The sequence below is a fragment of the Cryptomeria japonica genome, chromosome 6, assembly GCF_030272615.1.
Source record: "Cryptomeria japonica chromosome 6, Sugi_1.0, whole genome shotgun sequence".
NCBI classification, from domain to species: Eukaryota; Viridiplantae; Streptophyta; class Pinopsida; order Cupressales; family Cupressaceae; genus Cryptomeria; species Cryptomeria japonica.
Window position 1 is genome coordinate 243,473,483 of NC_081410.1, and position 26,403 is coordinate 243,499,885.

Consider the following 26,403-nt stretch of genomic DNA (forward strand, 5'->3'; position numbering starts at 1 on the left):
CTTGATGCCGCTTCTTGAGTCCTGCACATTGTGTTGGAGAATAAGGAAACATTTTCCAAATGTTCCTTTGAGAAGGATTCTATGAAGAAGAAATCGTGTAACCTATCCTTTAGATGGTCAACCATCAACTCTTCATCAGTCAACTTTCTTGCAAACAATGCCTCTACTACATTGAGAATTTCTTCCCGAACCTTTCTGACTGATTCCTTCAGTGATGCTGACTCCTTAATCTTTCAAAGAATTCCTTCCTAGTGCAGACTGCATAAAACCACCAAGGGAAGTCATATATTTCATTTTCTTGGACGACCTTCCCATCAATCAAAATCTGCCTAGGAATTCTCATTAGTGCCTTAAGGCACCAAATTGTTAAGTCCTGACAGATATGCACATCTTCCCATGAATTGTCCACAGTCTCAAGCCTGTTCAAGATAGCTAGGATTTGCGAGTGGAAGCAAGCCAAGTCTTCAATAAATTTACCAGTTGAAAAGATGTCCTCCACCCATTCTTAGGAATGCTAAGCTCTTCTCCTTATTTCTTCAATGCCATTAATAGATTCTTTGGGAAGAGAAGAGGGAGGAACAAAGGACGGATCTTCCTCTCTGAATGGACGCTTTAAGCGTTGCACATATTCGCACAAGGCTTTGTTCTCGCTCTTCAACTTCTTATTCTTCTCTTCCATTTTTTTCATTTGTTCCTTCAATGCTAAGGAAGATTCATCAAAGTCTTCCACCACCTGTGCCTTGGAGGCACGTGTTGGCATGATTGGCATAACTAATGCAGATGAGGTGATGCAGTTGATGTCTGATGACGGAACCGATAGAGGATAGAAGACTATTTGTGATGAAGAAATGATGAAGAAATTGAGATTTTGTGATAAGATGACTTGATTGGTTATTTGTGTTGTCATTGATGGCAAACTGATGTTAAATGATGATAAATGATGTTATCTGATGTTTGGTTTGTCATCTAAGTGATTTAGTCTACCGGAGACGGGGTTTATCGGCAATATACAGAAGATTGTGATATTGGACTTTAACCGGTATATGAAGAGATGTTTTACTTGAAGAGGATGATTGGTGATTTGCGGTTTGGAATGTAAGCTTTTATCATGGAAATGAGTATCTGACCAGAACCGCATCTTGTGATGACTATCGGAAGGCATGTTTCTAATTTCTGATGAAGTTTTGCCAGGGTTTTAGTAGGGTTTTAGAATTGGTGAAGAAATCATCAAACCGGTAATGATTTTTGGTATGGCGGTGACCGACATCAAGTCTACATGTTGATGATAACGTGGCACAAACCGCGTGAAGTGTTTGAAAGATGTTTTGGCACGTTTGGAGAGCGAATTTCTTGGGAATGTGCAAAGTGCTTAGCGGAATGTGCTAAGGGTTTGACTTTGTACCAAATCGACTTGCTGTGACAACTTATGATCATTCAACGGCTGATATTGATTTGTAATTGATTGTAATGATCCATATGATAATTTGTAATGAGTTGTAAAGATCTGTAATGATCTATGATGTAATTTTGGGTTTAGTGGCTGACCTAGTGGAAAGCATTATTTATGTTGGCTTAGTTGATGTTCATTGTGTCGGTGGTCTTAGAGAAGAGTGTGAAGCCGTACCAGAGAAGAGTGAGATCTGCCTGAGAGTGGTAGATAGTGGAGCATAACTGGATCTGATTTAGCAAGTTGAGAAGTGCAAGTAACATATCACTTTTTCACTGTTGTTTCCTATCAGTTGCAGCAGATTAAATCCCTTAATCGGGTAGGTCCTGATAGGCCTTAATCTTGTAAATCCCCTAACATGGTAGCTCTCAAAAAGAGTGGTAAATACTCTCATGAGGTTGATCCTAACAAGTCATTAAGCTCCTAACCGGGCTGCACATCCAAATTCCTTAACCGGGTGACTCTTAACAGGGCATATTGTAAGCTCCAACAGGGCTAAGCTCCTAACAGGGAGTACTTCAAAAGAGTACAAATCTTTGTGGGTACTAACTCCCACCGTGGTTTTTTCCCTATTTGGGTTTCCACATCAAAAATATGGTGTTCATGTGTGGAATGATTTTCATGTGATGTTATTGATTATCTTTAGTTTATTCATTATTTCTGAATACATCGGTTATAGCAGTTTATCAGAGATTTATCACTGGTTATCGGTACTGTTTAATGAATTGGCATATGTGGTAAATGAAGTTGGATTTGTTGTAAGTTTGACTTGGGTTTAAAGTTTGAAATTGGTATTAATACTGATTCACCCCCCCTCTTAGTATTAACCGGATCCTCATAGAATTAACAACACACCCTAAGTTGACCTCCGTGATCTCATATTCATCAGGTGAAATCTCTTTTTTGTTTTTGTCAACTCTGGGCATGACTAGGTGTAATGTCCTAGATCTTGACTCATCCCTCGTGTTCTTGGAGAACTTCTTTGTTGCCTTCTTTTTTGCTGGTTTATCTATCTTGTTCAACAATTCTTCAAGTTCCTGCGCAGGGTCAATCTCTTCCTTCGGCTCCTTTCTTATTCTTTCTCTCGACTAATCCGGGGCGGCTGCCTGCTGGTCTTGAACTTCCAGTTGCATTTGTTCTTGTGAAACTTCCTCAAAATTTCCCAAGTCTCCAAGATTTGCTTCCATAAAACAATCTCAATCCTGTTGTTTTGGGATCGAAGAAAGTCCCTGCCCTTGACTCCTCTGCTGAACAGGCCTATGAGAGGCACTAACGTTGAAAATATCTCGTGCTTGCACCATACCAATATCATCCTCTAGTGATTGGTTTCTTGCAACTCCTTTCGGGAACATTCGACTTCATGCACGCTGGAAGAGCTAGCAGGTGACTGTGCTTCCTCTATCCTTGGCCTCTTCTACAACAGCTCTTCTAGCTGAATTTCCTTTCTCTTCTTTGCTTGTGAAATCCCAGGAATGCTTCTCTTTCCTACACTCTGATCTTTTCTGCGGAATTTCCTCTTCCCTAGCCTGGGCTCCTGATGACCCTTTTGTTGCCTCGCTATGAGAGTCCAGGTCTCCCATCAACTGGTAAGTCAGGCGAGCATTCTCTGACTTTAACTTTGCAATGTGCTACTCAACCCAATGCCTGGTGAATTTCAAGACTGGCCTACTTAGGATATTTAAATCATCAACTTTCGGCTTTGACCAATCTAGAACCTGAATAGGCATATCCTTCTCCTTTTCATATCCTGGTTGAACCATATTTTCATCTTCTTCAACTTGATCCAACGCCTGTATAACTTCACAAAGTCTTATCAGATTGAGAGGTAATCTGGAAAACATCCACTTCCTGACTTCAAAGTCATCTTTGGTGTTGGCTCAATAATCTTCCAGGTGAATCTTGTGTTTGTGTTTTATTCTAGCAACCATCTTGATTTTGTTGTATAGACCAAAGAATGTCCTTGTAGTATGAAATGTTAAGTGATAGAATAATAATTCATCTATTGACTTTTCTGCCGCTGTCAATGTTGGACACATTTCTTCGTAATCTTTTATGACAATTGGGAATTCAAGTGACAACTTTTTTTGAATTTTTTCATAGGCAGTCAACTGTCTGGTAACATCTGGTAGCACCATTTTGTCTGTTGGATACCTTAGAAGCTTATACGGCTAGTCAGAGAATCCTTGGACTCGGATGTAAGTAAATTTTGGAAAGTGAATGTACCATGATCTATACTTCTTTACTAACTTTCTAGCCTCCTGCAACAACCTTGCAAGAAGTCCTCCTTGCAATGATTTGGTGATGTGCATTGTGAATGTGTCACTCGCTTCCTTGAAAGAAGTAGTATTATATAATTGTGACTGCGTCAGTTGTCTTGGTCCACGTCCCTTAGGTCCTTTGCCCGACAATCCATTGAATTTTGCCCATTCTAGCCAATGAATAAACAACATATGAGATCAAATAGAAAGTATGAGATTGCTTTAAATTCTTCAACTACGAATACAAGTTGTGGCTGATTATCTTTGCCTAGTCTATCACTCCTTCACCTTCAATAACTTTGCCAATGAAGTAAAACATCCACGATTCAAATATGAAGGCCTAAGGAATTCAAATATGAAGGCCTACGGACATCCTATGACTCTACTCATCATCAGCACAAGATCAGCGTATTCTTGTTTGAAATCCATGTTGGTAATCTGCTTGGGTAACTTAGAGATAAGGGCTTTGGCCTTTGCATCCTTACTTTGTTGATTATTCCAGCACATCTCTCCAAACCAGCATCACATATCATTGTTTCTCTTTCCTTGCTCTTGTACGTCATGAACTGGTATGCAGGAATCCCAAAAGTTTCTCCAATTGCTTTAGCTGTAAGGTTGGCCAAGAGTTTACCATATGGTGCGAGAATTGCCCTTCTTTCAGCATTGTAATGTTTTGCGCATTCCATAATCAACTCCAGGCACTGGATGGCAGGAGGGAAGCTGACAGCTGCAACAATCCCACTCTTGATGATCTTCGTGGCAATGGTTGACAGAGCACCTCCAGCTGTTCAATATACTCTTTTCCTAAACTCTTCCATAGCCTGAAGGTTCCCAGGTTGGTGTCGCTGACTTCTTTCCACTTCAAAATAATCTTTGACTTTTGGAAGAAATCCTCTTTGCTCATTCTTGATTTGCGCTTGCCGGGAGGTGTTTGTAGCCTTGTTGGATTCCACCATTCCTGCAAAATAAAATAATAAATATTAGATTTGTAATAAAAAAATCAATAAATCTGCTGAGGAAGGAATTCCATTCTACGATTCAAGACTTAGAATAAAATAAAAGCTCCAAGAACAAGAACTTTTGAAAAATAATAAAACTTTGCTTCTGACTTTTCTTCACTTCTCTCTAGCTTCCAATTTCTCCAAAAACCATTGTGAGAAATGAATTCCAAGTTGTCATTTAAATAGAAGTCTCCCACTAAGTTGCTAAGTTGGCGAGGGGTTAAAATTCACAGTTGCATTGATTTTCTTCAATCATGTGTCATGTTTCCTTCGACAACTTGCCATGCAAGTGGACCCTGCTATCATTTTGAGTTCAACATTGGAAACTTCTATAAATTTCCGAGTTGTCATAAATATGGAATATTCCTTTTGCATATTGCCAACTCATTTATTATGAAAATCTTTCCATTTTGGGCGCAAAAAGATATTTTTGAAAAAATTTCCTGCCTTGGAAGAATTTTAACAATTTTGTCCACTTTTGAAGGAATCTTGTACGTCTGGAATTCTAGGAGAGAGAAACTCTTTCAAGAGAGATTTTTGTCCTAAAGAAAAATTTATGTGTTCTCGTGCACACCTCGTCCTAAACGAAGATTTTCTGCCAACTGACCATTTTTTCCATGTTTGAGAAATTTGTCCTATCCGGAGCTTTGGAGAGAGAAAATCTTCATACTTAGTCAATTTTTCAATGTCTTGGAATTTTGTCAACCTTGATCACATTTTGCCTCTGAAGGAATTTCTTCATGCCTTACACAAATTTGAAATATCCCCTATCCAATGGATGATTGAAACAAGGAATATTTTGCTAGTAGTTACTGAATTTGGTTTATATGTGCTACTGATATGTTTGTTTCAGACTGAAAACAAGATGTTAACAATGACTATGAACAAATACAAGTGTCCCTTTAATGTTTGGAAAAGATGCCTATACAACTAACTTGAGAGCTCAATACCAAATTAGACCCTTATGAGACACATAGATAACACTTTCAATCAACTGACATTTTATCAAACACTTGTTGTGCATCCTCAGATAATTGATACAAGGAAATGTAGACCAAATGCAAGCTTCTTATTCAGATCAAGAGTCTTATTACAATGTGACAATAACAATCATGACCTCAGTTATCATCTTAATTACTAACAGCAAGTCTGAGTAAATTGGCAGCCATGGACACAACTCATACCAAAAACTAGGACATAAAATGAAGATTGAGAACTTCCTTGAAGGGTTCTAGCTCCATTCCAAAACCCTAAGCTACTGACCTCAAATCTAAGTCTGAAGGGTAAAAACCCTAAAATAGACAAAACAAGCTCTAGACTTGGTCAAATTTACTCAAAACACTTGCAAACTTGACCATAATTTACCCAAAACACTTGGGGACTTGGGAAAATCGAAGGGATTGTTGCTAAAAGACCCAAAAGACCACAACCAAAAGATCAAGTGGAGCAAAAATGTAGGGGGTTCCCATTTGGAATGGGGTGATGTGTGATTAGGTCACAACACTTAGGAAGGGGGCATTACAATCCGCCCTCCCCAAAAAATTTTGTCCTCGAGCAAATGCAAATCGGGATGCTATAATATCTCCTCATTCTCCCATGTCGCATCCTCTACTGGCAAGTCCTTCCACTTCACCAAATATTCCCTAATGACTCTCCTTAACTTGCACTCTCTAGAGGCAATAATAGCCTCGAGAATAAGAATTAAATTCCCCTCCTCATCCAAGGGTGGCAATGTTGTAGAAGAAATCATGTTGTGCCCCAACGCCTTCTTGAGGTGAGACACATGAAACACATTGTGTACTTTGCTTCCTGTCAGTAACTCTAACCCATAAGCCACCTCCCCAATCCACTTGGGGTTCCTGAATGGTCCATAATACCATGGCTTAAGCTTCTCTGTGCCACTCTTCTTGAGAGTGGATTGCCTATAAGGCTGCAACATTAAATACACCATATCACCCACCTCAAAGGAGGCCTCAACTCTATGCTGATCTGCATATTGCTTTTGTCGATTTTGTGCCTTTTGGATATTTTCTTTCAAAGACTTCATTATATCCTGACTATCATGCAGTAGGTCTTTGGTACTAGGCACTCTACTATCCTCAAATAACAGATCCAGGAAGTTAGGAGCCTCGTAGCCATAAAGGGCATTGAATGGTGAAATTTGAATAGACATGTGGTAAGTTGTATTGTAGTAGTACTCACATAAATGTAGCCACTTAAACCCTGCCTTTTGCTGCCCTGAAATGTAGTTCCTAAGGTATCCCTCCATCCACTTGTTGACTAGTTTTGTTTGCCCATCAGTCTGTAGATGGTAGTGTTGTCATTTTATGACATCCTTGGTCCATCAATGAGAACCGATCAAAGATATGTTCCATGGTACAGTGTTGCCCCAATTGATCAAGGACAAAATCAATGGAATCATGAAATGTTAAGTGTTGACTTGTTAGGAAGTGGGTCCCAAGCCTTTTCCTTCATGAACCTAGAATCCCGAAATTCCTAGTTCCCAAGCCTTTTCCTTCATGAACCTGGAATCCCGAAATTCCTAGTTCCCAAGCCTTTTCCTTCTTGAATTCGGAATCCCGAAATTCCCAATTCCCAATTCCCAAGCTTTTTCCTTCTTGAACCTGGAATCCCGAAATTCCGGGGTTCCCGTTGCCTCTCCCCTTGCAGCAAGGCTCGAAATCCAACTTCCAACGACTTGCAACACTTCCAGATGACGTGATCAACACTCAAGGCTATTAATGTTGCACCAACCCCTATGACTTGTCTACTTTCATTCATGGAGCTACAGGGGCACATTTAATGCTTTTTGTAGAATTGCCATCAAGTGGAGTCCAGGGCCATGCTTATTTATGGTTACTTGATGGCCTTCATGTCAAGACTGCATGCTCTGACTTTGGAATGCCAAGCAATCCACCTTCTAGAAGTACTTTTCTTCTTGGGATTACCTTGTCAAGGTATGGCCAGGTTGCTTGCACACACCATGTCAGGTCTGTGCACCTCCCTACCTTCCCTGATTGACATTCCTCTATGCATGCCAGGATCAAGGCTTCCTCTCCTTGACCATTGGTCCCTCCTCTACGATCAGTATGCTATATATAGGCTATTAAGCCTCATTGTAAAGGGTTCTCTCCATACTGGCTTGAGCTACCTTATGCTCTTTCACTTCTCTTGAAGAATTGTATATTTTCTTACATTTCTGCAATTGTAAGTTTGGCCATTGGCCTAAGAATGAATTGAAATCACCATTCTTGCCTCTCTTCAACTTATACATGTTGTGTATGTTGCCTTACCTTCATTATAAGTGTATGTTTTGTATCTTTCTCTCATATATATGCTGTGTTAACTTGTTTCTAAGTGTGACTTGTGGGAAACCTTTTCCCCTTTGACATTCAACAAATTTTAAACTCCATATATGTGTTTGGGGTCATTCATGCAACTAAAGTTTGTGCATCTCTAGGGTATTTTGATTGATGTGATCAACACTCAAGGCTCTTAATGTTGCACCAACCCCTGCAACTTGTCTACTTTCACTCAAGGAGTTACAGGGGCACATTTAATGCTTTTTGCAGGATTGCCATCAAGTGGAGTCCAAGGCCATGCTTATTTATGGTTACTTGATGGCCTTCATGTCAAGACTGCATGCTCTGACTTTGGAATGTCAAGCAATCCACCTTCTAGAAGTACTTTTCTTCTTGGGATTACCTTGTCAAGGTATGGCCAGGTTGCTTGCACACACCATGTCAGGTTTGTGCACCTCCCCACCTTCCCTGATTGACATTCCTCTGTGCACGCCAGGATCAAGGCTTCCTCTCCTTGACCATTGGTCCCTCCTCTATGACCAGTTTGCTATATATAGGTTATCAAGCCTCACTGTAAAGGGTTCTCTCCCTACTGGCTTGAGCTACCTTATGCTCTTTCACTTCTCTTGAAGAATTGTATATTTTCTTGCATTTCTGCAATTGTAAGTTTGGCCATTGGCCTAAGAATGAATTGAAATCACCATTCTTGCCTCTCTTCAACTTATACATGTTGTGTATGTTCCCTTACCTTCATTATAAGTGTATGTTTTGTATCTTTCTCTCATATATATGTCGTGTTAACTTGTTTCTAAGTGTGACTTGTGGGAAACCTTTTCCCCTTTGACATTCAACAAATTTTAGCCTCCATATATGTGTTTGGGGTCATTCATGCAACTAAAGTTTGTGCATCTCTAGGGTATTTCGATTGGTTCTTTGTGTCATTTCGAGGTGGGGAGAGGAACATGTCTTATCTTGGTGTATCACCTCTTTTCATTTTAACATTTTTCTTTCCTTTTCCTTTGAAAGCTGTAAGGATAGGTTTAGAAGTGGAATTTGGAGTGTTGAGTTGGTTCAACATCTGCACTTGGATTGAGAAGGAAGCCGGCCTTCTCTGGAGATTCAACCTCTTTGTGCAAGGTCCCACACTTCGGGGTTGTTTCCATATTTCACAAGGTTGTTGATTTGATAGCTCAACAAGGGTGCAAACTTTTGTGACAACAGGTAGCTCATGCTTGAAGTAAGTTTTGTCTCACAAAGTGTGAACAACTCCTGCCAAAAATGACTCATGAACTTGCTATCCAAATTGCTAACTATACTCTGAGGCAACCCATGAAGTCTGAATACATCTCTAAAAAACAAATCAGCAACCTGTGTTGCTGTGTGTGGCTGAAATTGGAAAGAAATGGCCAAATTTTGTAGGTCTATCGACCACTACATAAATACAGTCCTTGCTCTGAGCCTTAGGCAAGGCCGTGATAAAATCCATAGAAATATCCTCCCTTTGTAAATGATGAGATCATTTACAACGGTGTATCTATCATCCTATATTGTACCATCAATGATACTTGAAGCCCACTTGTCCTTAGCATACTCAACCGAAATCCACTCTCTCCAATCAGCTGTAACCTCCCCTAATGAACACAAGTGAGGTCTCCTCGATAAAGCATCAGAAATAATATTCTTTTTTCCCTTGACATAGGCAATGTCAAAGTTTGTAATTTCCCCTTCCTAAGCATCAATCATTCCTAGGGGTTAGCTTATGACTTGGTCCCCGTAGGTTAACATGGTGGTTAGGGGACCCTTTGGAGGGAGGTCTATGGCTTCAGTCAACCCTTTGGAGAGCTTATTGCAGTAATCTTTAGCTCAATATCTTAGTTTATTTGTGGCATGTTTCTCTAGGATCATTTAAGTCTCTTTGATACACGCTATTTTTAATAAGTCACTTGGATGTTTGGGTCATACTTACTATTTAATAATTTATAGTAACTCATAGGATTAACAATGGGTATCATAGCAATATTTGGAAAGTTGACAGAATTGGCTTCATGATTGGTATTTGACATTAATCAAGGTTTAATGATTTAATTTAATTTATTATAGTCTAAGTTACCGGTTCGGGTTCGGATTCGCGGATTCGGCAAAAAAAAAATTGGGGGGGTACGGGTACGGGTTCGTTTGTATATATATATATATATTTTTAATTTTTTTTTACATATATATGTTCAAACTTCAAACATCAAAATTATATATGTTCACAGTTCAAACATACAAATATGAAACATACAATGTAACTTTCCCATACAATGATACATAAATGATAACAGATAAATCATAAATCATAAATCATAAATCCATAATTGCCAATGCCAATAAATATTCTGATATTGATATATCGTAAATCATAAATGTAATATCATATTCATAATTTGCAAAAAAGATAATATTCAAGTTTCAAGTTTCAACTGATTCAAGTTTCAAAATGTTAAAATAAGATTAAAAAATTTGTTTTTAATTGTTTTTCTTTGTTTTCTAACCCGCGGGCCTCGTTTTTGGGAACCCACGGGCTTGGGTTCATCCCGGTCCTCCCTAGTTTGACCTGGGTCCTGCCCAGGTGGCTGGGTTCCTTGTTGCAAGACCCACAGGGAACCCAGCCGCCGAGGCAGGACCCGGGTGGGACCCAGGTCAAACCGGGCTCGGACCAGGACCAGGCATGAACCAGGACCAGGACCCGGCCATTTTTGGCAAGAACCGGTAACTGAGATTATAGTCTTATCAAGCATTGACCTTAATAATATTAAATTATATAAGTGACTTTATGTTGTGACATTATAAAAGGGGGCAAAATGATTATTTAGTATTAATTACATAAAGCAACTTTATAATAAGACAAAGTGGGTGCCAACTTTGGAGAATTTCAATAAAGAGTGGAATAATTAATTCAATGATTAAAAGGCCAAGAGGTGCATGGGTTTTTGGAAGAAATATAAAAGCTCATTTGAGAGCTTCATTATTCATTCTTGATTACATTTTTTATGAGAAGAGCTGCAACAAGGGTTTGTTGGCCCAGGAAGCCATAGCTTTTTGAGGACGAAATCCCTCAAAGAAAACAGTGTTTGTAGGTGTGGAAGATTACCCAAGGAAACTTATTTTGATAATCTCATTTAGGGATTATAACTGTGCTGCATTGAAATCAAATCATCAATAATTTGATCAGAATTTCAAGAGAATGAAGACATGCAGATTTAAGGAATAAATTGCAAATTGGAGGCTGGGAATCTTCAATGGCTGGCCGTACTTTCTCCAATCAAGCCGTACCAACCCTAAGGCTTACGTGGGGGTTTAAGGCAGTGATTTTTATATCTATATCAGACCCCTAATTAGGCCATACCAGACTTATCTTCAGCCATCCAATCATCATCAGCAAAGGGTCAACTGCTGAAAATCACCTTCAAATCTTTGGCAAACTTGGGAAATGCAACTTCTTATCTTCAAACTCTCACCAGACCCTGCACTTGTATGCTCTTTGCAAGAATGATAGCACCACTTTTTATTTATTATCATTTTTGTCTTTTGGCAAATCATTCCTAAGCATGTACTTTGGGAATCTTTGCTTAGCAATGAGATGAAAAGTGTGCACTTTTGATTCTTGCCACTTTTGTCACAGAGAAATTTTTTATTTGTTCTAATTCTCACTTTTTGACCTGCTAATACACTTTTTCCAACTAAGGCACTCTTTGGCAAATAGGCCCAATGTGTGTGATTTTGGATGTACAATCATAGCAAAACTACTTAGAGCAAATGTTTTTCGTGTCATAACCACTTTTTGATACATGGTTGTTTTATTTAAAGTGCTCCTTTGAGGATGGTTAGCCAAGTACAAGCACGAGTTTTGAGTTCTTTGCCACTTAAATTTTTGGCTCTATCTAGAAAAACACTCACATTGGGACCCTCTACCACTTTCCCATGCCTTAGTCAATTTTCAATTTTTCACTAGTTGGCAAAGTGTGCAAAGAGAGTTCTTTTGCCACTTAACTTTTTGGCTCTAACAGGAAAAGTACATAATTTAGGATCCTTTTTCACTTTTCCACACCTTAGTCAAATTTTTATTGCCTAGCAAAGCTCAACCCAAGTGTCATTTACCATTTCTAGATACTTTTGTCATTTCTGCTCCTTTGAAAACTTTTTAGCTTTGAATCTTGAGTTTAAAACTTCACACTTGTCCATTGAATCTAGCAAAACAAATAATAACTTCCTAGGATGAAGGACTTTGAATACATTTAATAACTTCTTGTAATAGATAGACAATAAAACTCATTAGATCATGCAAAAGGGACTGCAATACAAAAAAATTTCGAGGGGCCCAACACAAATGATTAATTACTAGAGGATGAGGAGAGCCAAAGCACATACAACCCCAAAATAGGAGGATGCCAAGCTTCTATTGGACAATAATGTGAAGCCTTCATTGACTATTTCTAGGTACCCCTTTGGAAATAAATTCCCTCAAATAGTCCTCCCCTCTAATTTTTTTCTATATATTTTGATTGTGAAATTCCAGATGTTTCTCCTATTTAGGGCTCACCTTTTGTGCACCACCTTCAATGGCCATTTCTTCTTAGTCCAAGGCTTATATAATTAGCTAGTTTGGGAGAAATTCACCAACCAAGCATGATCACAACTTTGCTCATATGAATAGTTTACCTAACAAGGTGGGATCCGAGCAATATACAGAAGGTTACCATACTCAAGGGTCATATACTTCCAGGGATGCTAAATATCTATTAAAATTATTATGTAATGTGTAATGTCCCCTTCTCAATGATGTGATTTCAGTGGTCCATTGGCCTATCTCAAGGACCCGTAGGCTATGTAGAATGAAGAATTAGGGTTTCAAACGTTGGTGCAGCATGAACTTACTATTTTTAGTAAGTTAGGGGTTGACTGTTTGGATGATGCTATCTTATTGAGTTTTCCATGTTCTGTCACTGAGTGCGAAGATTATGTTTTTCGGAGCTATATTGCTTGACTTACTATTTTTAGCAAGTATCAGTTCAGGTGGTTCTATTTATAGCAAGGCAGTTCAGAGATTCAGTTCAGTCCAGTGGATGGTTTGACACTTCAGTACTCAATTCATTTGGGTTTTGAGCAGTATTTGGCTTGCAGGATGATTTATTAAATATTAACACTGCATTCTAAGGTTAATATTTAATTATATTATTTTGGACGACTTTGGGAAATAGAAGTTTATTTTATTCAAGTGATTTTATCAATTTTTCCTAAGTCAATGACATAAGGGAAATCGAACTTATTCCATGAGCATCACTCTATGTTTTGTTTGCAAGTTGTTGTCCTAGGCAAAGTTCGAACTTGCCTAATGGAAGGGGACCCCATCCTTGAGGGGACTTATTTAATATTTTACAAATGTGTTTGGGTGCCCTTGGGGTGTAATGGAGTGGCATGTAATTTGGGTGTATTTGGGCACATTTGCATTTGAATTCAGGGAGCCAAAAAGTTATAAATAAGAGCCTTGGGCTCTCATTTGGATCATCAAAAGAATTTGCATTGTTATGCTGCCGAAATGGAGAGCAAAACTGAGCTTCGGAGTTGAGGCTTCCTAGCTAGCACAGTTTCGTACGTGCAATATAGTACCTAGCTGGTGGGTGTGATTGAGAGTGGATTTTGGTGTGAGGATTTTCAGTTCTAGAGTTTTGGTGAGTTTTCTATGTTGCTGGTTTGGAGTGGCTGAGGCGGATTTATGTTCATAAATCTCTGCCCGAGTGTCTGTTTCTTCTGGGTAGAGGCTCGTCGGAAGCGTATTGGAGAGGTGATCATTCCTCTAGAAGGGCGTTTGATTTAATGTCGATTGGAATTTTTGCAAGCAAATCGAAATTCTCAGCTGGTCATACCTTTCTGGAGTTGCCTTGGTTTGTGTGCCATCAGTGTGTGGTGACTTTGGTGCTGGTTTAAGCTTCTAGTTTGTTCGCATGAGTTCGTGAGCATTTTGGAGCTGATTCGGAAGAGTTATGTGCATTTCTATGTTGCTGGCCCATTTCTGGAGATGTTGGTATTTATACCAGAATTGTTGTTTTATGTTTTAGCCTGAAATCAGTTTTAGTCTATGATTGAATGTTTGTACTACTTCATTGTAATCATCTTGCCTCTTATTGAACTTGAAGTGCTCATTGTAATCCCCATTGCATAAGTGGAAGAGGCTGGTAGGGCCGCCTTAGTGTTTTGTAATTTCATTTGTACTTTTGTCCTCCCACTAAATAACTGGTGGAGTGGTATTGTCCTCCTGCTGAAATATGCGATCGAGTGATAGTTTTTATGCATAAGTCCTCCCGCTGCATAAGCAGTAGAGTGATTTGGTTCTGGTTATAATTTTGTTCCCTTGGCTGGTTTACTGCCAAGTTCTTGGTCTTCATCCTGCTGAAAAGTGGAAGGGGTTGGCTTGCCACCCAGTATTGTACTTGCATTTTAATTTCCAGCAGATCGGTGAGCTAACGAACCCCTTATCACCGTATGCTCTCACCTTCCCACATTGGGCTCTTGGTGATCAGAAAGTGGAAGGGTTACTTTCAGCAGTATTGAGATTATATTTTCTAACCTTAACGGGTTATGGTGTTTGTTTGTAATCCTTATTGCATTAAAACAAAAAAAAGAATTCCGAGATATTACAGTGGTATCATAGCTGGTTTTCCTACCAGCCTGTGAGTTTCAGAGGGGTCAGAATTCTCCATGAGTGACAGAGACGTTCGTTACTACAACAAAGAACAGAAGAGACAGTAGTTTCAGATTCCTGTAGTGCCGGAAGAAGATACCTTTTCAGAGGTATTGAGAAACAGAGGGAAGGAATTGGATTCTGCAGATTCAGTGGATTCAATGGCGGATAAGGCTACAGAATAGAATGAGGCACCTGATAAGAAGGTTGAGAGACAATTCAATGCCATGATGGATATGATGTCTCAATTGCTGGCCAAACTTAACCAGAATGTTGTTGGGACCCCTAGCCAACCCAAAAATGGACCAGAAGCCAGCACTTCTAATGCTCCTGTAGGAAATGGAAATGGGATAACAATGGGAGCAACAGTGGAGGTTTAGCCCCAAGACCTCTACAACCACTCTTCCTGCCAAGAGAAGCACAGCAAGCTGAAATGGAGATACCTATAGCTAATGAAATAAGGAACAACTATATGGAGTATGCTTCTCTCCCTAGAGAGATCCGAGATATCCTCACTTTGGATCAATTCATGAATCAGAAAATGAAGCGAGGAAGGAGGAATGACAATAGATTTTCTGCCCCAAGAGATTATCAACAAGCTCTTGGAAGGGTGACTCTGGCACATTTTGATGGGAGCACTAATAGCACCGCTAGAGCATGGGTGCAGAAGTTGGACAATTACTTGTCCTTGAGGCCTATGCCTGAAGAAGACGCCATCAAGTTCGCTACTTTGCACTTGGATGGAGTGGCCCACGAATGGTGGTACCATGGGTTGGTCACCCTTGGTCATAACTTGATCACCACATGTTGATTTCACCAACAAGCTGATTGAGAGGTTTGATACCAAGGATCCAGAGGTGAAATTTAGAGAACTTGCTCAACTCAAACAGCAAGGTTCATTGGACACTTACGTAACTGAATTCCAAAATCTATCATTTATGGTAAGTAGTATTTCTGAGAAGCAGTTAGTGGTCCTTTTCACTGAAGGACTTGAGGAACCTTTGAAAGGTTGGCTTAAAGCATTTGATCCACCCACCTTGGCAGAAGCCATTAAGAAATCTCGAAGCATGGAGTTGGCTGCCCCAAGGAACAAAATTCAATCCAAGCCTTTCCCTTTCTGAAAGGATAAGAAGAAGTTTGCAAATCAGACCAAGAGGTTTCCTTCGCGAATGGATGATAAGCTCCGTCAAGAGATTCGAAGGAAGAATCTTTGCTATTCTTGCAGAGAACCTTGGGCCCTAGGGCATAAATGTCATGGGAAGGGCAATTTGCATCAAATGGAGTGCTATTCTGCGGATGGATCAGATTCTGAAATTTTAGAACAACAGACTGAAATTGAGGACAGAGAGTATGAAGAGGCTCCTAAAGGGCCTAAAACTGAGTCAGAAGACAGAGGAGTGGTTGCTCAACTCTCAAGCATTCACAAGAATGAGTCCTTTAGAGTTTGGGGTGTGATAGGAGAGCATCGTGTCATTGCTCTCATTGACACAAGAGCAACCCATAATTTCAATGATGAGAGAATTGTTGCAAAGAGGGGGCTAGTGGCAGAGGAAGTAGAAGGCTTCAAAGTCATGGTAGCAGATGGCTCCACTATATCTTGTAACCGGATGATTTCCAACATGTCTCTGAAGTTGGGAAATCATGAAATTAGAGATAACTTCTTTGTGGTTAGCATTGGTGGGACTGATGATGCAGTCCTCAGGATTCAATGGCTAAGATCTCTTGGTGAGATTACATTAAATTTGCAAACCATGGAGCTGAAATTCATGTCTGAAGGGAAGAAGGTGGTATTGAGAGGAATGTCGAATGGTGGACTTAGAGTTGTCTCATTGAAGAGGATGGAGAGGCTGATCCACCATAACCAGGTGGAGTGGGCAGCAGAGTGTTTGATAATGCCATCAAATCCATTGGTAGACAAGGGCAGCTATTCTGCAGACATTCAAGCATTGATCACGGACAGAAGTAAGGTCATGGCTATGCCCTCTGAACCACTAGAAGAGAATCGGAGCTATCCTGAAGATATTCAAGCCTTGATAACCAATAGGGGTAAGGTGTTTGAGAACCCACCTCCTAGTAGACCTCCTGAAAGAAGTGCAGAACACATCATTGAGCTGGAAGAAGGAGCTAAGCCAGTTATGACTACTCCTTATCGGTATCCCAAGAAGCAAAAGGATGAGATTGAGAAAGCAATCCAAGAGTTTCTTGACATGGGTTACATACGGCCAAGCAAAAGCCCATTTGCTTCGGCTGTTGTCTTGGTGAAAAAGAAGGATGGGACCATGTGCATGTGCGTGGACTACCGGGCCCTGAATCAAAAAACTAAATCGGTATCCTATTCCAAGAATTGATGAGCTCATTGATGAGCTACATGGTGCAGTGTTCTTCTCTAAGATTGACCTCAGGTCAGGGTATCATCAAATTAGGATGAGAGCTTCAGATGTGGAGAAGACTGCTTTTAGATGCCACTTTGGGCATTTTGAGTTCCTAGTCATGCCCTTTGGCTTGACTACTGCCCCTACCACATTCCAGTCATGCATGAACAAAATCTTCCAGAAATAGTTGAGGAAGTTTGTACTCATATTCTTTGATGACATACTAATTCAGCAAATCTTGGAAGGAGCACTTACAACACTTGGATGAAGTGTTAAACATACTGGAATCCGAGTCCCTGTTTGCAAAGGAGTCCAAATGTGAATTTGGAATGGAAGAATTGCTCTACCTTGGTCACATTATCAGTGTAGGTGGTGTGAAGGTAGACCCTGAAAAAATTAGAGCTATCATCGATTGGCCTCCTCCTGAGAACATATCACACTTGGTCTTTGTGGCTTTTATCGGAGGTTTGTGAAGGGATACTCTTAGTTGGTTGCCCCCCTCACAGATCTTACAAGGAAAGGAGCTTTTGAATGGTCTGAAAAGGCACAGACAGTTTTTGATCAGTTTAAGGAGATCATGAGTTCCTGCCCTGTTTTGGCTCTACCTGATTTCACCAAATCTTTTGAACTGCAATGCAATGCATCTGGAGAAGGTGTTGGTGCAGTCCTCATGCAAGATAAGCGTCCTATAGTCTTCGAGAGTAAGAAGTTGAGAGGGCCTGAAAGGCCATAGTCGATATATGACAAGGAGATGCTTGCCATATTGCATGCCCTTGCAAAGTTCCGACAGTACCTTGTGGGGAGTAAGTTCATTGTTAAGACTGATCATAATAGTCTTAAACACTTCATGCATCAGAAAGACTTGAACGAAAGGCAACAGAAGTGGGTGAGTAAGCTACAGGCTTACGACTTTGATATTGAGTATGTCAAAGGGAAGAATAACATTGTGGTTGATGCCTTATCCAGAAGGCCCCATTTGAGCTTACTGCTGATTGGAGGGAGTTGTTGCTTGCTGATTATGCCAAAAATCAGTTTGCAACCAGAATTATAGAGGGTACTTTTCATGATGAAAAGTACAAACTGGTTGAGGGGTTGATTCTATACAAAGGAAGGAAGGATCTTCATTGTGGCTGAATCTAAGCTGAAGGAGAAGATTTTGAAGACTTTCCATGACATTCCCCTTGCTGGTCACCAAGGTTACTTCAAAACATACAGGCAGATCTGAGAGAGGTTCTCTTGGAAGGGACTTAAAAATGATGTCTTGAGGTACATCAAGGAGTGTCATACATGTTAGAGAAACAAAGATGAGCACACTCTGCCAGTTGGTTTGTTACAACCCTTGCCCATTCTGGGTAAAAAATGGGAAAGTGTATCCATGGACTTCATCACTGGGTTGCCACACGCTCAGGGGAAGGATAGCATTTATGTGGTGGTGGATAGACTCACTAAATTTGCTCACTTTTTTGCCATCACCAGTTCTTTTACAACAGCTCAAGTTGCTGAAGTGTTCTTTCAGGAGGTGTTCAGGTTACATGGGTTACCGAAGAACATTGTGAGTGATAGGGACAGCAAGTTCCTAAGTGCTTTTTGGTAGGAGATTTTCAGATTATGTGGTACTATGCTCACTCCAAGCACAAGTTATCACCCACAAACCGATGGACAGATCGAGATAGTGAAGAAGTGGTTGGAAGGATATCTTAGAAACTATGTCTCAGAGCAACAGAATACATGGGTGAGATGGCTTCACCTAGAAGAGTATTGCTACAACTCTTCCTATCACATGTCCATCCAGATGTCACCATTCATGGCACTATATGGTTATGAAGCTCCTAGCTTCGCTGACTTAGTATTTGGTGATAGCAGAACCCCTCAGGCAAAGGACATGATGCAACACAGTCAAGATGTTTTGAGGATTCTGAGGGACAATCTCCAGCATGCGCAGAATCAGCAAAAGATGTATGTTGATCAGCAACGAATTGAATGCACCTTTGAGGTGGGCGACATGGTTTATTTGAGGCTCCAACCCTACAGGCAGCCTACTCCAAAGAAGAGTGGAGTTGAGAAATTGAAACCACGATTCTATGGGCCTTTCAGAGTCAACAGGAGGATTGGAGAAGTGGCGTATGAGTTGGAACTACCGGCGAGCAACAGGATTCATAATGTATTTCATGTGTCTCGCCTTAAGAAGGCTCTTGGACATAATGTTGTTGCTTCAACAGAGTTACCTCCGCTTGATGAGGAGGGAGAGCTAGTTTTAATTCCTGAAGCTATCCTTGATTTCAGGGAGCGTTCTTTGAGGAGAAGGGTGATCAAGGAATACTTGATCGAGTGGAAAAATTTGCCAGCAGAGGATGCTACATAGGAAAATGAGGAGATTTTACTGCATCTAGCCTTACAGTTGCTTGAGGACAAGCAATTTTGGGGAGGGCGGACTCTAATGTCCCCTTCTCAACGATGTGATTTCAGTGGTCCATTGGCCTATCTCAGGGACCCGTAGGCTATGTCGAATGAAGAATTATGGTTTCAAACGTTGGTGCAGCATGAACTTACTATTTTTAGTAAGTTAGGGTTGACTTTTTGGATGATGCTATCTTACTGTGTTTTCTATGTTCTGTTACTAGGTGCGAAGATTATGTTTTTCGGAGCTATATTGCTTGACTTACTATTTTTAGCAAGTATCAGTCCAGGTGGTTCTATTTATAGCAGGGCAATTCAGAGATTCAGTTCAGTCCAGTGGACGGTTCGGCACTTCAGTCCTCAATTCATTTGGGTTTTGAGCAGTATTTGGCTTGTAGGATGATTTATTAAATATTAACACTACATTCTAAGGTTAATATTTAATTATATTATTTTGGACGACTTTGGGAAATAGAAGTTTATTTTATTCAAGTGATTTTATCAACTTTTCCTAAGTCAATGACATAGGGGAAATCGAACTTATTCCATGAGCATCACTCTATGTTTTGTTTGCAAGTTGTTGTCCTAGGCAAAGTTTGAACTTGCCTAATGGAAGGGGACGCCATCCTTGAGGGGACTTATTTAATATTTTTCAAATGTGTTTGGGCGCCCTTGGGGTGTAATGAAGTGGCATGTAATTTGGGTGTATTTGGGCGCATTTCCATTTGAATTTAGGGAGCAAAAAAGTTATAAATAAGAGCCTTGGGCTCTCATTTGGATCATCAAAAGAATTTGCATTGTTATGCTGCCGAAATGGAGAGCAAAACTGAGCTTCGAAGTTGAGGCTTCCTAGCTAGCACAGTTTCGTACATGCAATATAGTACCTAGCTGGTGGTTGTGATTGAGAGTGGATTTTGGAGTGAAGATTTTCAGTTCTAGAGTTTTGGTGAGTTTTCTATGTTGCTGGTTTGGAGTGGCTGAAGCAGATTTAAATTCATAAATCTCTGCCTGAGTGTTCGTTTCTTCTGGGTAGAGGCTCGTCGGAAGCGTATTGAAGAGGCAATCATTCCTCTCGAAGGGCATTTGATTTAATGTTGATTGGAATTTTTGGAAGCAAATCGAAATTCTCATCTGGTCGTACCTTTCTGGAGTTGCCTTGGTTTGCATGCCATCAGTGTGTGGTGATTTTGGTGCTGGTTTGAGCTTCTAGTTTGTTCGCCTTGGTCTTAGCGGTTGTTTGCCTGAGTTCGTGAGCATTTTGGAGCTGATTTGGAAGAGTTATGTGCATTTCTATGTTGCTGGCCCATTTCTGGAGATGCTGGTATTTATATCAGAATTGTTGTTTTATGTTTTATCCTGAAATCAGTTTTAGTCTATGATTGAATGTTTGTACTACTTCATTGTAATCATCTTGTATCATTTGTTAGTAGTATTAACCTCTTATTGAACTTGAAGTGCTCATTGTAATCCCTACTGCATAAGTGGAAGATGTTGGCAGGGCCACCTTAGTGTTTTGTAATTTCATTTGTACTTATGTCCTCCCACTGAATAAGTGGTGGAGTGGTATTGTCCTCTTGCTGAAATATGCGGTCGAGTGATAGTTTTTATGCATAAGTCCTCCCGCTGCATAAGCGGTAGAGTGATTTGGTTCTGGTTATGCTTTTGTTCCCTTGGCTGCTTTACCGCCAAGTTCTTGGTCTTCATCCCGCTGAAAAGTAGAAGGGGTTGGCTTGCCGCCCAGTATTGTACTTGCATTTTAATTTCTAGCAGATCAGTGAGCTAACGAACCCCTTATCACCGTATGAGCTAACATTGGGCTCTTGGTGATCAGAAAGTGGAAGGGTTACTTTCAGCAGTATTGAGATTATACTTTCTAACCTTAACGGGTTATGGTGTTTGTTTGTAATCCTTATTGCATTAAAACAAAAAAAAATTATCCGAGATATTACATAATGTTTCTATAATGGCCATTTGGTTAGTTAGTTTAGGATATTTCCTTTTCGTACTTTGTTCTTTTTTAGAATGTTTCTTTTCAGTCTTTCATTTCTGTTTTAGAAACTTTGCTTGTAATTGCTTATTTAAGGAGCCTCTGTTTCCTTTGTTAATATACAACATCGAATAATCAATTATCATTTCATGGTATCAAAGTGGGGAAAGATATTTTTGACGAATTTTTAGTCAAATTTGTGGTTTCATTGCCTGGAATTTATTTGTAGGAGTTTTTTGACATGATTTTTTCATGGTTTTCTCAAACTGAAGGTTTCAAACCTAGCTTTTTTTATAAAATCATGGGTTTTCTGATTTTTTCCAAAAAAATCATGGTGGGATTTTATTTTTTTTTCCAAAAAAAATCATGGTGGTTTTTTCTGATTTTTTTCCCAAAAAACCATGGTGGTTTTAAACATTTTATGTGTGATTTTTTCACATAAAAATTGTGGGTTTTCTGTTTTCCGTGGCTAGGGTTCAACACATGAAGATCTCCTATTTTTTGGCAATTTTTTGTACAAAAATTGTGGTGGGCTCTCTTTCTCTGTGATGGTTATGGTAGTGTTTTTTCCACATGAAGGGTTTTTTATACCATGTGAAGGGCTTTTGGCCGTGTCTTTGTTGCCACGCGAAGTCTGATGTTCTACGGATTTTTTTGAACGATTTTTTGGTCAAAATCATGGCACTCTTTTTGACGTTTTTTGGATAGAATTGTGGTTTCTTGCAGCTTGTTTTGTGTCACATCTAGGGTTTCTAGGGTGAACAGTATTCTTCTGCAAAAAAAAATTAAGGTTTTTTTTCCAAAATTGTGGGTGATGCTTCTTTTGATGAGTTTTGGCAAAATTGTGTTCTTTTAGAACTATGAAGTTCATTGAGAAGTTGATCACAGTTTTTGTGTCTTTGGATTGTAGGAGGGATAGCTTTGTTACCCAACATCATGTTGGAAGGATTGTGGTAAACTTGGTCATATCCAGAAGTTCTACAGAAGGCGGTTGGCTGATCAACAGTCCAACCAGGTAGGGTCTCAGCAAGCTCATGTCACAGAGTGTTTTGAGAAGGGAGCAACCTTCTATGCATTCATGGCCAAATGACCTGTAGATTATGTCAAGTCTTTTGTACGGTAGTAGAATGACCATTAAGGGAGAGGGTATTAAAGTAATTATGTAATGTTTCTATAATGGTCATTCGGTTAGTTAGTTTAGGATATTTCCTTTTTGTAGTTTGTTCTTTTTTAGAATGTTTCTTTTTGGTCTTTCATTTTTGTTTTATAAACTTTGCTTGTAATTGCTTATTTAAGGAGCCTTCGTCTCCTTTGTTAATATACAACATCAAATAATCAATTATCATCTCAATATCACGTGTTTGTGGAATTTGAGCAAAAATACCTATCAACATAAAGGAATTCATTCCACATGAGGTGACTTCAAATTTTCAATTGTTCAAGGCTACTTAGAAGATTGTTATTAAGACTATGTTGTCATCTAATATCTTTTGTATTGCTATGTTTGTATTTAACTATTCCCTTTTAAAATATAATCAGCACTCAAACACACCAAATTATGGGAATGGGTAAGCCTAACTTTTTATGGTTAAATTCCTTGACAAGTTTGTGTTAATGCTTTTGATAAAAGATAATTGGCCCCTTAGCTTTTAAGGTGGAATTTAAGTTTGATTACTCCACTCCATTGAAACAGGTTCAAAGACTCAATGCCCTAAACATACACAATGTAGTAATTTGGATATCACCATCTTGTGCACTACTACAAAGCTGCAACATAATGTGATTTCAAACCCTATTTCACATTGAAGACAATGAACAGCTAATTTCTTCCTAGATTCATGGGAAATAACAGGAGAGATTATATGTGAGGAGAGGTTCAAGGAGAAAGCCAAATTTTTATAATATATGAAATGAATGGGCAGAAGATGGTATTCCAAGAATGGCTGGACATATTTACAATCGTTTATGCTCTTTGGACTTCCAAAGAACTGTGTATGTTAGTAACAATCTGTTAGTTGAAATACGCAATATGGACTCCAATTTCTCAAACTTTAGAAGAGTCACATATAAATGAATCCTTTGAGCTTGATACTTTTGAAAGGCCCTATAAATGCCTAGAGTAAAGAAAAAAATTAATAGCTTATTCTCTCACCAGTTTGACCTTAAAATTTTGGCCCAAAAAAAGCAGGAAATATGAATGAAATGCAGTGATAACAAGCATGCATATAAAATTCTTAGGAAAAGAGAATGTACAACTATAAAAGTACCTGGCCATGGTTGAGAACTATGATAGACAGCTTCATTAATTTCAATACCAACTTCTTCCCATATTTCACGTTTCATAGCTTCTTCAAGACTTTCACCCGGCTGCAAAAACACACAAACTTCTCCATTACCTTGATTTAAAATTTGCTAGTAAGATCTCATTACATCTTACTTTCTTAAAATCTCCTAAACCAGGAAATAAAAAATTAATAGAAAGAAAGAATAATGCCAAGACTCAATATGCAGTTGTTTGCATCAGTATTTATAAAATATGATCATAAGTGAAACACTGCTAGATTTCAATGCATTATCAAGTTACATAGCAGAAACACTACAACTGCCCCAAAGGTATTCAAGTTTTGAGAGCCAATTTGATTCTAGTAACAGAGGTAATTCTGTTTCTCTCTGATCTTATGTCCTGTTTATCCATCGGAAACATGATTTTTCACTTAACTTCTTCATAAATTGCCTGCTATTATTCTAAATAAATAGTGAGTGTAATTTTTCTCTATGATTATGGTTGAGATGAAAAAGGCATGGACTCTCCTAAACTTCTCCTTTTCTTTGAAAATATTTGTAACAATGAATGGTCCAAAGTAAAACCATCTAAAGCTCAACAATTTAAGTTATCATCATTTCAGAATACAATGAAGCCCAATTTTCCAGAAAGAATGGCCCATGATGGATACCTGAAAACTGATAACACTCCTTGAACTCATGTCATAGCAATGAAACAGATACTTTGGTACTTTAAAGAAAGTGTCTTGATCTACTGATTCATGTCAGAATATTCCGGTCTTAAAACTTAAACAAGCTGGGTGCATCTGGAACAAAAGGGATCTACTAATGTTTTAATGATGTAAAAGGGGTGTTTCAAGGCAATCTATTCCTCAGATTCTGGAAATTATATTCCTTTCCAATTGGTCCCATGGTTTTAGAGCAAATCTGGTTTATATATAAATATTTATTCCTGCTCTTTTTCCAAGAGATGAACTCCTTAGTACTATTCCAGACTGGATAACTAGCTTTACTACTGTTACCACATGAATTTTTGTGAGATGAATTATTATACTATCACTGTGTGGAACATAATTTTCCTCCTGTACTGTAAAGAAGTTTAGAGAAGAGATGTCAATCAGTAGGTGCAAGAAATGAAGTAAAGGCAAATGTGAAGAGCAAATTGAGGAAGTGATTCGATTGAGGCAGATAACCAACAGAGATAGAGTGCATAATATGAGTATTAGGCAGTCAATATTATGAGTATTCACCATAATCAGTTGTATTGCAAGTAGAGAAACAGGAATCACCCAAAATCACCGAGTTTGGGTGATTCCCAAGTCGAGTTGCCCTCCCCGAGTTTGCCAGGCTCGGATTCGGACCCAGACGAGTCCAGGGGGTCAAACTCGGCGAAATCGCAAACTCGGCGAAATTGCACAAACTCGCAAATCTTGACGGTTGGACTCAACTGACGTTGGGCATTATGAAAGTGATAAAAAAAACACAATTTAAAAGGTTTTTTTATGATGCTTTTTTTGGGTTTATTATGCTATGCCCCTAAAAGTGAACTTCATTTCATTCATTTGGCAAAATAGGAGGAAAAAAGTGAGTTGTGAAGAGAAACAAGGGTTCATTGTAGAAAAACCAGCAAGGAGGAAGCTCAAGATTTCATCCATTCATCACATTGGGGCTGCATTGTATCATGATTTCGTGCATCAAGAGTTGGAAAGGAAGAGTTTGCAGCTCATTTCAAGCTTGTTGTAAGAGGTAAGTTTGATTTTCTGAGTTTTTTTTGTTTCTTGTAAGCAAAAATTTCATTTTCTATTCATTTCATTTGAAAGTTTTACATTTTTTTCCAAAATCTTTTGTATGTAGGGTTTGTAATTTTTTATTTTTTTTAAAGTAGGGTTTGAAATTTTGATCAAACCCTACATTTCTTTTTAAAAAAATTTACAAACCCTACCTTAGTTTTTTTGAAAAAAAGGTACAATGAGAATGAATGCACAAATTCTCAAATATTAATTTTTTTTTGTATTTGTAATGTCTTATTGCAGCAACCTTCACTTTCTTATTTGCCTCAATTTTCACAAAACTATCATACAATGTCTTCTTCTAGACCCCCACATAGAAAGGACCTTGCTTGGAAATTTCATGAAGATTTTCCTGGGCAAAAAAAAAGGGCAGACAAAGTGTAGGGTTTGCAAAACAATATTCCATGGAGGCATTTATAGATTGAAATACCATATTGCTGGTGTACATGGCCATGATGTCGAGCGATGCTCATGTGCAACTATTGAGGCTAGACGTGAGTGCTATGTAATGGTTGAAGCACTTGAAAACAAAAAGGAAATGGCAAAGAAGCAAAAGGAATATTTTGCGGCCATTGGAAGTGGAACAGCTTTAAGTTGTGTTGGAGGGCCTTCTTCCATGCCTCCATATCATCCCACTCACCGTGCTACTACTATCACTTCTACTTCTGCAGGTGGCAATGCTAGTGCTCATGTTCCTTGCACTACCAGTGGTAGTGGGAGTGTTAGCATTGGACCTAGAATTTGTAAATCTAGGTTGGATTCCTTCTTTGAGCATCGCTCTATTCCTAGGTCCCAACAGTCGCTTGAGGGCATGGGTTGAAACAAGAAGGTCCATGATGCTGCTA

The 26,403-nt window shown here is 39.1% G+C and overlaps 1 protein-coding gene across 3 annotated transcripts in view; it reads right to left on the bottom strand.

Moving 5' to 3' along the window:
- The window catches only part of LOC131079753 (nudix hydrolase 19, chloroplastic), a 164,381-nt gene that overhangs the window by 20,941 nt on the left and 117,037 nt on the right, over nucleotides 1-26,403 (bottom strand). For all 3 annotated transcript variants that reach the window (XM_058017787.2, XM_058017786.2, XM_058017784.2), the window contains exon 4: nucleotides 23,753-23,852. In XM_058017787.2, the coding sequence (XP_057873770.2) occupies nucleotides 23,753-23,852 (100 nt within the window). The remainder of the gene's footprint in view (nucleotides 1-23,752; nucleotides 23,853-26,403) is intronic.